Source organism: Dysidea avara, chromosome 8 (genome assembly GCF_963678975.1).
Source record: "Dysidea avara chromosome 8, odDysAvar1.4, whole genome shotgun sequence".
NCBI lineage: Eukaryota > Metazoa > Porifera > Demospongiae > Dictyoceratida > Dysideidae > Dysidea > Dysidea avara.
The window spans coordinates 16,832,253-16,845,371 of NC_089279.1; the positions used below are offsets into that span (position 1 = coordinate 16,832,253).

General features: G+C 37.0%; 2 protein-coding genes across 4 annotated transcripts; both read left to right on the forward strand.

Moving 5' to 3' along the window:
• The first annotated feature begins 686 nt into the window (after positions 1–686).
• Positions 687–7,655, forward strand: LOC136265188 (dual specificity protein phosphatase 22-like). The gene is made up of 8 exons (XM_066060028.1): positions 687–982; positions 1,032–1,065; positions 1,388–1,464; positions 1,622–1,671; positions 2,147–2,191; positions 4,331–4,360; positions 4,408–4,579; positions 7,451–7,655. Exons 1-8 carry the CDS (start codon positions 962–964, stop codon positions 7,550–7,552), a joined length of 531 nt encoding a protein of 176 aa, XP_065916100.1. The 5' UTR covers positions 687–961; the 3' UTR covers positions 7,553–7,655.
• A 133-nt stretch (positions 7,656–7,788) lies between these two features.
• Positions 7,789–12,864, forward strand: LOC136265187 (dual specificity protein phosphatase 22-B-like). Of its 3 annotated transcripts, XR_010705423.1 has the most exons (9): positions 7,789–8,414; positions 8,462–8,495; positions 10,004–10,095; positions 10,716–10,765; positions 11,256–11,300; positions 11,642–11,671; positions 11,719–11,890; positions 12,449–12,539; positions 12,603–12,864. XR_010705423.1 is itself a non-coding variant. In XM_066060026.1 (8 exons), exons 1-8 carry the CDS (start codon positions 8,391–8,393, stop codon positions 12,720–12,722), a joined length of 567 nt encoding a protein of 188 aa, XP_065916098.1. In that variant the 5' UTR covers positions 8,004–8,390; the 3' UTR covers positions 12,723–12,864. The 3 variants fall into 3 exon arrangements, 2 of the variants coding, with proteins under 2 accessions (XP_065916098.1, XP_065916099.1); XM_066060026.1 differs by lacking the exon at positions 12,449–12,539 and having other exon boundaries at positions 8,004–8,414; XM_066060027.1 differs by lacking the exons at positions 7,789–8,414; positions 8,462–8,495; positions 10,004–10,095; ... (1 more) ...; positions 11,256–11,300; positions 12,449–12,539 and adding an exon at positions 11,307–11,457 and having other exon boundaries at positions 11,605–11,671.
• The last annotated feature ends 255 nt before the right edge of the window (positions 12,865–13,119 follow it).

The following is a 13,119-nucleotide window of genomic DNA, read 5'->3' on the forward strand; positions in this document are numbered from 1 at the left end:
ATTTCAATGGGATCTAGGGAGCTACCAAGTCTTGAACCAAGGAACTGGTACTGGCTACCCACACAACATGTATAATGGAAATAAGTCATGTGTTAGCAAATACTATTATACCTAGTATATATAGACATGTTACACATCACCGCTACCACTAGAGGCCACATGTACAAGATATCAGTATAAGCTACCAGAGCAGGATGCCTCTAACGCTGTATAGACCTGTAATAGATGATTGTGCAGAAGTTAAATGGCTTCCTTTCCGTGTAAAGGAAAAGGCGAGTCAGAATTAGACAGTCTGCCAGACAATGTAGTTGGCATTTATCTGAAAACAACGTCTGTGAGATTGAAGTTTGATTATTGTACTTATGACTGAATTTTGATTATACTACTCTGCTACTTAGAGTTGATCCTTTTTGTATAAGGTATATACTACAGGCTCACTTTTGCATCCTTTCTAATCTTTATGAAAAGCAATCTACAAGAATTTTTGGGAAGTTTCACAATTAGCTTCATCAATTTTAGTGTTAGCTATAAAACATAATTATAGGGTTTTGTAACCACATCATAATGTGTAGCTACGTACTTCAGATTTGTACTACGAAATAAAAGTTCAATGTCTCAACTAAAACGGGAATGTGTTGGTTAATTTTATTCACGGAAGCCATAGGACATAGTCGCTTAACATCATGACGTCATGTGATCAAATTTCGATATTTGGCGATACACATGCAGATATGAGCTACACGCTACTACTAGGTTTTTTTCCAGTGATCGACGTCCGTTAGTGGGTGGATTTCTCGATAAAACGAATACATCATTACAAACCGCCCAGCTCTCGAGGCAAAGTTGCTCTTAATTTTGAAAATTGTGCCACACATTTCAAATTAAAAGTTTCGCGCTTTTGAGCTTGAGCCCTAGAGCCTGTCGAGCTGAGGAAATTTCTTTTTTGCAGCCAGCTGAAGTCATGGGTAATGCGATGGATAAAGTAAGCGAAGTGTGTTTGTAATATTGCGTAGTGCATGTTGTCCGTGTAGGTGTTGCCTGGACTGTATGTCGGGGGAGCGATCGGTGAGTGATTCTGTATTAAAACATTTGCTACGTACAAAATTTTAGCTAACAAAATAACACTTGGTAGAAGGCCTTACAGGATTTGTCTTTGTACATACCTACATGACGTTTTGTTCCTATTTTATATTTGTGCATGACGTGGCCATTCACGCCTTCCTGTCTTGTATTATTACATCTGAAACATCTTACAGATTAAAGTTGGTCAGATCACATATCTCTGATGTTAGCTGCTTGATAAACTTTTAGTGTTTGGATTCTGGTGTCCATGCATACTGGTGAAAAACTTTCCTATGCATATGTATGTGTTTTTTTGTCTTTGCAGGGTCACAGGACCAAATTGTTGAAAACAAGATAACTCATATCTTATCCATCCATGATATAGCAGAACCTGGGGATAACGTAAGTCAAATCTCCAATATATAAGTGATTTGATTGGTAAAAAATAATAATTTTGAGTCATCTACTTCATTATCAGTGGACTGTTTTATTGATGCATTCAGGAGCTAAATTCCTTGTCATATAATATTGCATATACCACTTGTTGTCTTCCCCATAGGAATGTGTATATAAGTGTATACAATGTGCTGACAGTCCATCCACTGATTTGTAAGTTCTCAGAGATTTTGTTACATACATATAACACTTGTTGTGAGTGGCCTGAAAGTGTAACCTGATATGATGTAGTTAGTCTTTAAACCAGCGCCGCATGCATGCGCTGCCGACCTCCTACTGGTGGACCTAGTAATTAACATACCACTTGTTGGTGGTGTGGCTATAATGGCAGCACCCCTGGTTCTAACTGTATGATGGAGATCAGACAGGGTCAGGGTTTCCTTGCATTGGAATTGCACTCCAACAATGGGGCTTACACTATGCATACAGATCATACACTGTATGGACCAAGGAACCTGAGGTCCCTCACAGTTCCTGCTATTGTCTGTGGCCCATTCACCTTCTTCCCTTGGGGTGTTCATTTTCTTGGCCTTGTATTTACCCAGCACCCTTTAGCTAAGTACGTAAGTAGATGTGTGTTTGTACGTGTGCACATTGTATTTGTAGTCATTATTATATCTCCATTTAGAACACAATACTTTGATGAGTGTTTTCAATTCATTCACGAGTGTCGGTAAGTCCTGATGGGTACATGAGGTGTACTTTGTTACAATCATTATGGGACCAAGATAGTTTAGATACAATACACACATACATGTCCATAGCTACGATGAGTAAGATCTTTTGTTACATAAATCTTGGAGATTTCTCTATTAAGATGACAATCATGATACATTTCCTGTTGGGTAGTGTCTTTTTTAACAAGTGTGGAGGAAAGTGTGATTGTGGTGGGGTGTATGGTTTGTATAATGTTTTTACTATGGTATCAAGACAGATGGTTGTGTGGCCAAGAAATCCAACGCACCACACTATGAGTATATTTACAGGAAGAAACAAAATGCGATTTTCACACATACGTACCTCCATGCTCCCTTCTCGAATTGGGATCATTTTTTACTGCAAATTCCCACCACCTTCAGCACCTCACATACCAAGATTGCCTAACGCAATCATGAAATATAAGCCTTCAAAATCCAGCTTAATTCCTTTGTGTGTGTTTTTCTTCCTTTGAGGGCTTAGATTATTCTTTTCACAGACTTTACAAAAACCATTATAAAATGCAAATGCGTAGCTTGATTGTCTTGAGCTTTGGTACACTTTAAGAACGTATTGTGGTACAATCATGTACCAACAAATCTAATTATAGTCATAGAGCTATGGGCGATTATTTGCACTAAAAATGGCCAACTTGTTGTCACATAAATCACTTAACTTAAAAATCGGTATGCGTATATATATATAGGTTAACCACCATAACTCAAACCTTTTGCGGTTAAAAAGAAATTGCATTGACAGCTATAGAGTTACAAGGAAAAAAACCAAACAGCTCTAAATTGTGGAGTCGAAATATTCTAAGTTAATAATTTCATACTAGATTTTTCTAGAACTTTCTAGGTGTGTTCTATTAGAAATTCTCAAAAAAATGTGCACTCCATTAGAGCATTACAAAAGTAATCTGTAATACAATACTATTGCAACTTCTCTAGTATTCTATCGAATCAAAGTCGATATTATCATAGATAATATATACCTCTGGACATTATCTATGATATTATAGCCACTTTGGTTCAGATCGGCGGGGTAGTACACTACTGTTAAGACCTACTCGCACCAATCGTCATCATTAATCATTGCTATGCTAATAAAAATCGAATAAAACTTGTGACAACAGACTACAAATTGTGTCCTAGCATAAAAGTGCAGAAAAATTGAGCAACTCAACTTATCACGTTTGCATGGATACTCTGGGGCTGCAAAATCTTACTAGACTTTGTTATAAAACAAATTGCATGTTATAAAACAAATTGCATATACCATAATTTGCTTTTTTCGTTGTAAAATAATTTTCGTATGCAAAATTTGTACGAAAATTTCTTGCACAAAAATTTTTATATAAGATCAAACTACTCTAATAGAGCAGTCATTTACATAAATCGTACAAAAATATTTTTACTCAAAATTTTTATCACAAAAATGTTTTGCACAAAAATAAAGCGAATTATAGTATATTACAAATTAATACAGGCACTACATATACATTACAACTTTATATAGCCATGAACAAGTAAGCACTATATCAGTATAAATTGGCTTTAGTATTGGATCGGTAGGTATTATTCTGTATCGGTAGAGCACTAGTTTGTCATATCATCTTCATTGCATCTGTAGAGAAGAACATGATGATTCGTGTAAAACTCAAAGCTAGTTTATGTTTGGCTTTGGGTATATATTTAAACTATGAAAAGAAGCGAAATCCATGCGAAAACAGCCAAACTGTATAAAAAGGGTGCAGCCTTCAAAATGCCTGGATGAAATAAGTTGTGAATCAAAGGTGGTGGCCGTGAAATGGCTGCAATGATGTTGATGATAAATTTTATTAATGCACAAAGGCCATTATTAAAATTTACTATCATCCACATCATGGCACCATTTCTTGGTTACCACCTTTGATTTCACAACTTTTTCCATCCAGGCTTTTTGAAGGCCGCACCCTTTTTATACAGCTTGGTTGTTTTTGTGCATGGATATATAATATCTCTGTGCACCTTGTATATATGTATGTGTGTTGCATGTATCTGCTGATCCTATATGTACGTGTGTGTAGTGTGTGTGTGTGCAGCCTATACTTTTGTATGTTGTTCTACACCATTAGGTTGAGTGGAGGGTCGGTATTCATCCACTGGTGAGACCTCTGTGTATATTACAGCCATTGACATATTTACCATACAGTATGGCAGGGATATCAAGGTCTGTAACAATCACAGCGATGTACATCATGTTGGTGACTAGTCTGAGCCATGAACAAGCCCTCACTATTATCAGACAGTGTAGACCTAAAGCTAGACCCAACATTGGCTTCAAATCACAACTAAAGAATTACTATGATAAATATGCTGAAACAGTAAGTGTATTATTCCTGTCCCATTATAGTCTGTTTGCTTTCACCTGAGCCCTCATTTCTTGTTAATAACTCTTGTCACATGGGCCAGCACCCAAACATTTAGTAGCGAAGCCATTTAAATGCCCAGAACTGTTAATCAAAAAAGTGCTTTGATACTGGCAAGAACAAGTGAGTTATGAGGCTTTAAAAATATCTCAGTATGGACGATTCAGACATGTTTACAACATGAAAACATGCTTGTTCCTGTACAATACCATTGGGAGTGACCATATGTTCACTTCTTTGATATTACTATATTTGGCAGGGGCTCAGGTGATCACATACTGACTATTATAGTAGATCTGCTGAGTGGAAATGTTGTATGTAAGAAATTTATGAGCCAAAGCACTTATAATATTTTTCCTTGTTGACTTTGTATAACTTGCATATGAGTTTTTTTACAAAGATTCAGAGTATCTGTTTGATCAATAGGATTTTGACCATATTAAAGTTGTCCTCAGTAGGAGCTAGTGCTGGCATCTCCTTGATTGTACATAATGTTTTACGGAAAAGCAAGATATATATTGCATGCACGAGTTTGCATATACCGTATCATCTAAATGGTATTTGTTCCTGCAATATGCCATCTTGTGTGGTGCTTCTGATTGAACAACTGTATATGTAGCATGCTTTTATGAGGTACTGGTATTCAGGGACAGATTTAGGGTGAAGGTCAAAGGGGCCATGTGACTTCAAAATACTCTAATAGAGCAGTCATATCCTCTAATAAAACAAGTTGATGTTGTGCTACTTCTAAAAACCAGGCTAGAGAATTGCAACTTAGTGTATTTCATAATTCATAAATTATTTTGTAATTCATAAATATGTTGCTATGCACTACTAAGGAAGCGTAACTGCAAAAAAACCATTTTAAACTAGAAACCACTGTAAGCCACAAACACACAGAAGTAGTTTCTCAACCGTTTTTTCTTTGCGTTGGCGAGATCAAAACGAAAAGAGTGCTCTATTTTCCGTAATGCATTAAAGTCTGCTATATTTTCCATTTGTGTCACAATAAAGTACAGGTATGGAAAATAAAGAACAGTTACGCATTGATTGGAAAATATATACAAAAACAGGATCATGTGCGTAACATTTCTAATTGCCAAAAGTAGCCAAAAAGATATTATTTGCTTGTATTACTACCGCAACTGTGCTACATAGACACTTACCGATTGTCTGGTGGTTGAAAACTGACGCAGTTCGAATCCACGAAACGAACGCTCCAAGCAAGACGACAAGAAAGCACTCTAAACCAGTTAAAGCACCGCTACGCTTGTACAATATGAAAATAAAAGCACTTGGGCATAGTATCGAGCCTAATATAGCCCATGCCCTCATGCTTTTATTTCCATATTGTACGTGCGGCAGTGCTTTAACTAGTATATAGTGTGTCTATCATGCATGTTTTCTCACTAAAGTTCTATAGAAAAAGCCTTGAGGCTGCCCTTCATTTTTGTTTGTGTAAGTATAGGACTCCACCTCACAAAATTTTTTTACTTCTGGTAGCCTATGAGGCTATGTAGATATGCCATGTTTAGCTGTTTTACACTTGTGGATTGTCTACAATTTTCTTTAATATTTTGGCAAATAAACAGTTGATTTGTAGCTGTTAACCAGGTGCACAGGCGCATGCCCTGCAGCTGGCCTTGCATCTGGTTACTGTAATTGCTTTGGAAATGTGGGTGTGCGTGTGTGCGTGTGTGTCATTTTGTCCTCGTGAGCAAAAAAGTAGCCTGTATGTGAGAAATGAAAATCGTACAACAGTTTTACAGCTTAACCTAGCTTCCAAGCTTTCACTTTGTGGTGGGTTATTCATGCCAGCTTGAAATACGGGTGAAGTGAATTCCTGAAGATGTTATAATGCCAATGGGTTATATGCACTCAAACTAATGGCACTAGAAAGGTGAATGATAACTGGCTCTTCACATGTTGGAAGTGTCATGCAAAGACACAAGATCTAGACATATTGTTAACTGTTTGTACAATATAGTAGGATCCAGGATCCAGGTGATGATAAATATAGTGAAACAAGAGATGAATGATGGTATTACAGCATAGCTTGGTGGGAAAATCCCTACATTGGCTTGTTATAGCGATTGTTTTGTCCGATGCCAAAGTAGGTATTTCCCACCGAGCTATGCTGTAATATCATCATTCATTTCTTGTTTCAATTCACTACTTGTTATTGCTTGGATCCTTATCTACTTGATTTTTAAATCAGTAATTTTTAAGTATACTAGTTTGTTTATTATAGTTAGCATAGAGGACTATACAGTAGCGTAAGCGCTTTAATAGTTTCAGCATCTAAATATGCTGTGCATGCTCAAGGAAAGTTGATGTAGAAAATTAATGTCTCGATATGGTTTCATTGTATGAAGATTAAAGATAAAAGGAAAGACAAGATACAGAGGGCACACAATCATCAGAATTCCAAAGGGCACATGCCACTGGTGAGTTCATTATGGTGGTGTAAAATAGTGGCCGTGCACTGCTTCATTTATCATCCACTATATAGTGTACTTCCCTAAACTATGTCTGGCTTGCTTTACTGTCAAGAAAATCCTCTATGTGTAGTGTACTATACGCACAGCTGCTTTGCACACAATTTCACATCCATAATCTGAAGGTTTAAAAAAAAACATGTATAAAGTGTGGAAGAATACGTAGAAGGCTAACAGAATTTGACATATCTTTTGACTCTGGCTATTGACTTCGTAAATTAACTGATTTCTATTTCCCAAAAGATTGTAACAAGTTTTGTACATCCCTGTGTGATTTTGTAATGGTGTCTTCTTACTTTGTTGCACGCTGTGTACTTTACCACTTTAGGAAAGAATTAAGATCAAAGAGAAATACCCCCACAAGACACTTTATGATGAGGATGAAAAGGCAGCACAACAGTTACTAGTTGAAAAGCCACCATCATCTTAATTTATTTAATAGTTGGCTACTTAAATTTTTAAATGTCTATTATTATTTATTTGTACATATATGGATGTACGTGGACACTATATTATTTATCATTAGGCCCCTATTCGGTGATTATTAGTTTCTCATCCAGCCTTTCTAAATGTTATGATGCGGGCGGGAGGGTATTACCATTATGCCATTATTTTATAATATTAACACACTGATGTACAGACCTTGTCCAAATTGTCTTTCTTTCTTACTACAAACATTTCCTTCACCAGCTGGTTCTAATTTTCGTGATCGCCAACTATTTTTCGACAGTCAACTGAAAGCCTGCTTTGATGAAGTCGATAGAGCACGATTGCAACTGGCACTGCAGCAATTTGCCAAGGAAAACAACAGTTCTGGTGATATATAGCGCATTGTAGCGTTCATTAACAAAAATTATAACAGTTTGGTATCACGTGTTCTTCTGAGCATGCGCAGAATAAATAATGGCTTACCATGCGGTAGCTTAAGAAGGATGCGGGCGGTGGGTGAGAAACTAATAATCACCAAATAGGGGCCTTACGTGCACCTATTGATTTATTATAAACCTGTCTGTAACTTTATTTTTATGTGGATGCATGTAATATTTTTTTGTAACATACAGCTCGCCTAACTGATAGAAAATTTATGTTAGCAAGAAACTCTTGAAGGTATATTGTTGCATGATAACTGAAAGGAGACAACTTGTTAAGTCATACGGTAGATTACGGATAATATTGTAAGCAAGGAAATTTCAGTAATTTTAATTTGAAAAATCGTGCCACATAATTCAGATAGATTTTCGACCTTGGTTTGTGCACTGTCAGGAGTGATGGGTAATAATGCAATGACTAAAGTTAGCGAAGTGTGTTCGAGTAATATTGTGTAATGCTTATCCCTTAGATTCTTCCCAGACTCTATGTCGGTGGAGTTTATGGTGAGTGCAACATCAAGGGGGTGGCACTCCAATATATCTTATGCACTTGTCAATTTCATGCCCCACACCCCAGGTGGGGATTTGACATTGCTTCTTGTCCCCACCCCTGGGGCAATTGACAGTTGTCCAATTCACTGACCGATATTCGGTAGTTGCATTTCTAAACAATAAAATCGCACTTGATATAATTTTACTAGCTACAGGGCAGGTTTATTACTAGTCGCATGCATGAAATATGCGCTTAGTCATCCTTGAGGTGTTGTCAAATCCCCTACCATGGGGGTGGGAACATAGTGGGGATTTGACAGCCGATTTTGCCCCAGTAGTGGGGAATTTGACACCACGATTTGTCAAATCCCCTGTATTCCCCCACCCTCCGCGGGGGTGGGGTATGAAATTGGCAAGTGCATTATGCTCTGATCTTCGTCCTCGATCAAAGCGAAAAATTGCAGTCGGTCAAAGGACAAGCACAGCTTGAAAGGTGTTTACCACTATCGATACTTTCAGATAAGCAATTTAAGCACAAAATATACTAACCTTTGGTCAAGTGTAGTCTGGCGACGCCCGCTTCTTCTATGTGAGCTGCTAGACTAGTGGAAGTCAAAGCTTATTTTTCAAGTTTGACCATGGAGATCGGAGTATAGTATATATTGGAGTACCACCTCCTTGTTTAGAAAGCAAGATGAGCTTTTTGACAACAATCATAGGTGATAAATTCCAGGATAAAGGAATTGTGGGTGGGGGTGTTTGTCATAGAGGTATAAAATACGCCCCAATTAAGTTTATTTCCAGTGCTTTTTCTGCACCATGCAAATGAATTTACCCAACCTTAATGATGACAGTGCCTATTATAATTATGGTGTATCAATACTGTCTGGAGAAGCTACATCCCGAAATTCAACCATAGAGATATTCCATATCGACCATTTTTGGTCAGCCATATTGTGCACTACATGGTCTTTTTATTTATTATCTGTGCCTTTTCACCAACCGCAGAAGCTACAATGCATGCATCACAAACTTACCTTTGCCTACTTTACATCCTGTTTCTTTCTTCACTACCACGTATTTGATGATTGGCTGATTTAGAAGTAGTGCATTATGGCTACAAGAATTGTCTGTAACTTCTGTAGTGACTGGATTGATTGCAGAGGCTGCTACTTCTCCATTTGTAATGTTATATAACAGCAGACATTTTGCTTGCTCAGTTAATCTTAAAAGTGTCTGGCACCATCCTTTCCTATGTGCAAAATGTGATTTACCATGAATTGTGCTATTACAAAAAAAGTTAACAAGCAAGTTCGTAAGGAAATTGAATGGAGACTAAAAGCAAAGGGAGGTCATCTACACAATTCATTAATGTGTATATAGTATTTGTCACGAACAAATAAAAGTATGAAGTGATACTTATGCAAGATTTTATGCTATATATCTAGGCAACCATGTTTTTTTTTTGAAATTGAAATTGCTCACACTCACTGTCATTTGGCATGTTCTGTCTTTTGTAGGATCACCATTTAAAGCAAAAGAACATTTTATTGAAAATAAAATAACTCATGTCTTATCTATCCATGATTCAGCGACACCCGGGGAAGACAAGGTATTTACTTTATATCTCAATATATTTAACATATGCATGGTTTAGTGAGTGTTGTATTTATACACACATTGGCGAACTCTGAATTGGTGAATGGCTTGCATATTAATAGTCACATTGATATTAGTAGAGTTTTATTTAGGGACATACGACTGTACCACCAAACTTCACAACAGATATTTCGGGACTGACTGATTATTTTAAGGCCATGGCCTCATCCACATTTGGGATTTCATGTGAGCAGGAGGTTATTTACATTATTAAAAGAAAACACTCAAATTCGCTGCACCAGCAGTCTATCTATCTATCTAACATTGCCCTTCTAAAATCTACGTAATTCTTACTGTTTACATACTTGTGAAGCAGCAAGAGACGTTTTCTCTGCTGTATAATGATAGTCAATCTTCTCAGCATCAAAATATATCCACACGTGATTAATACTTACAGTGGGGTGAAAAATGATGCAGGCAGGGATGAGAAAGAGACACTCAGAGAAATCTACATGCGTATATAGAAGGATCGGCCTCTTGGGAAACTAAATGTACAGTATAGTTTATTTGAGGTCTATTAAGAGGAGCTCATGGTATAGTGCATGTATCACTTGTTATGTACTTCCCCCATAGGAATATGTGTACAAGTGTATAAGATGTGCTGACGCTCCATCCACTGATTTGTAAGTTTTAATTTTTGAAATGTTTCACCGCACAACACCTTTAGGACTATATACCTGACCTAGACTACATGTATGAATTGTGCACAATTTATGGTATGACTGCCAAAATATATTTACTTTAGTACAGCATTCAGCTACTCTAATATAACAGTCACATTTTTGAAACTGTAAGGAGCTGCCCTGTAGAAAACACTGTGAAAATAGCTATCTCAAAAATGTGAACATTTTTCTGGGATAGGTCCTCAAAGTGGCATCCAGGTCTCTGTATGCTTCAAACTACGTTAATTTTGTGACTTTCACTGCCAAATCTTCCCCAGCCATCCACTTTCTTTTACTGCTACATGTACATTACTTTACCTGCTAAAGAGAGACAATTCTAATGTTGTGCTTTACAAATGGCCTCAAAGGGCTGGTTATCTATTTATTTAACATTTATGTAGATAATAATCTTTTTGTCTGCATATTAGCATGTTGTACTTTTCATTTCTAGAACACAATATTATGAGGAATGTTTTGAATTCATTCACGAGTCTCGGTAAGTCTTGATCGGTGTAACTACTTCATAACAACCACTATGGGACCAGTTGTTGCATACAGTATGTGCAGGCTACAATGTGTAAAAAAAGAATTGTGTATTCACAGGCTAACATGGCCAGTAAAACTTGGAACCTCTCCATATACTGTATGTGCATGTGAGGTTCTATATGTTTGTAGTGCATGTGTGCGTGCGTGTGTGTGTGTGTGTGTGTGTGTGTGTGTGTGTGTGTGTGTGTGTGTGTGTGCGTGTGTGCATGCGTGTGTGCATGTGTGGTGTACGTGCACAAAATGTACCATCCTAGATCCTACTGCTACCTGGCTGTGTATTTTTACCATTAGGTTGAGTGGAGGATCAGTATTTATCCAATGGTAAGTCTACTGTATATGCTACAGCCATTGACATATTTACCATACAGTGTGGCAGGGGTATCAAGGTCTGTAACAATCACAGCGATGTACATCATGTTGGTGACTAGTCTGAGCCATGAACAAGCCCTCACTATTATCAGACAGTGTAGACCTCAAGCTGGACCCAACATTGGCTTCAGAACACAACTAAAGAATTACTATGATAAATATGCTGAAACAGTTAAGTGTATGCACCAGCCCCATATGGTGTACAGTGTGTGTGTTTAAAACTATTCTCACATTTGATGCCTCTCTTCTTAACTGGAGTGTGATTTTTATCAGCATGCAGTTTTTTAATGAACATTGCCCTAGCAAGTACATATGTCACAGTAGGCACACATCTCCTTGGCCTCATTGATTGTAAGTGGCACATAAAGCAATGACAGCCCTTTTGCAAATATTTTCGATGGGATATATTCACTTCCACAGATGTTGTGGTTTTGCCTCCAAAAATGAACAGAATTGAAGCTTCATGTATTGATTCTACCATTCTGCATTGTTATAAAGGTTCATACAAAGACAACTTATAGGGAGAATTTTAGGTGAAAGCTATAACAACAGTCATTACAATAAACAATAAAAGGGGGTTCACCTGAAATGCATTTTTTGAATGGCAGTTATGAAATTTGCACGACAAATGATAGTCTCTGTTGTTTACTCCTTAGTTATAATTGTACAATAGCCAACGATCAATGTACTAGCTTGTAATTTTTTCTTGCACTTGTTTTATTAATTTAGCTGTGCTACATCTAAAATAAGTGTGGACAGACAAACTTACGTACACGTGCAGAGTTTTAGGGAACCCCTCAGCTGGTCAGGCCATGTGTAGGTGTGTACCAGGTTTAAAGAAACCAACTTACTTTATTACATGACATCTATAATACTACTTTAGGAAAGAATTAAGATCAAAGAGAAATATCCCCACAAGACGCTTTATGATGAGGATGAAAAGGCAGCACAACAGTTACTCATTGATGCAGTTGAAAATCCCTCCACTCTATCCTACAAGTGATAGTTGGCTACTTACAGTAATTATTTTATACTTCTGTTTTCTTAAATATGGCATCAGCGTATGTATTTATGCTAGTATGTACATATATGGACATACGTGAGTACTATTTTTATCATGATGTATATGTATTTTTTAATATAAATATATTTTTATCCACACAAAACAGCCAAGCTGTGAAAAAATGGTGCGGCCTTTATAAGCTTGGATGAAAACCTTTCTTGTGTGTATCTCGTGTCAGATACAAAAGGAATTTTTGTGCACTCCTCATTACAGGATCACATAGATTGTTAGCTAGGCCACTAAAATAGTACAATTCTGAATTCGCATGCATAAGCTTTAGCCTTATAGCTAGCATAGTTTTGTGGAATATTTTATTTTATCCAGTTCAGAGTCTTGA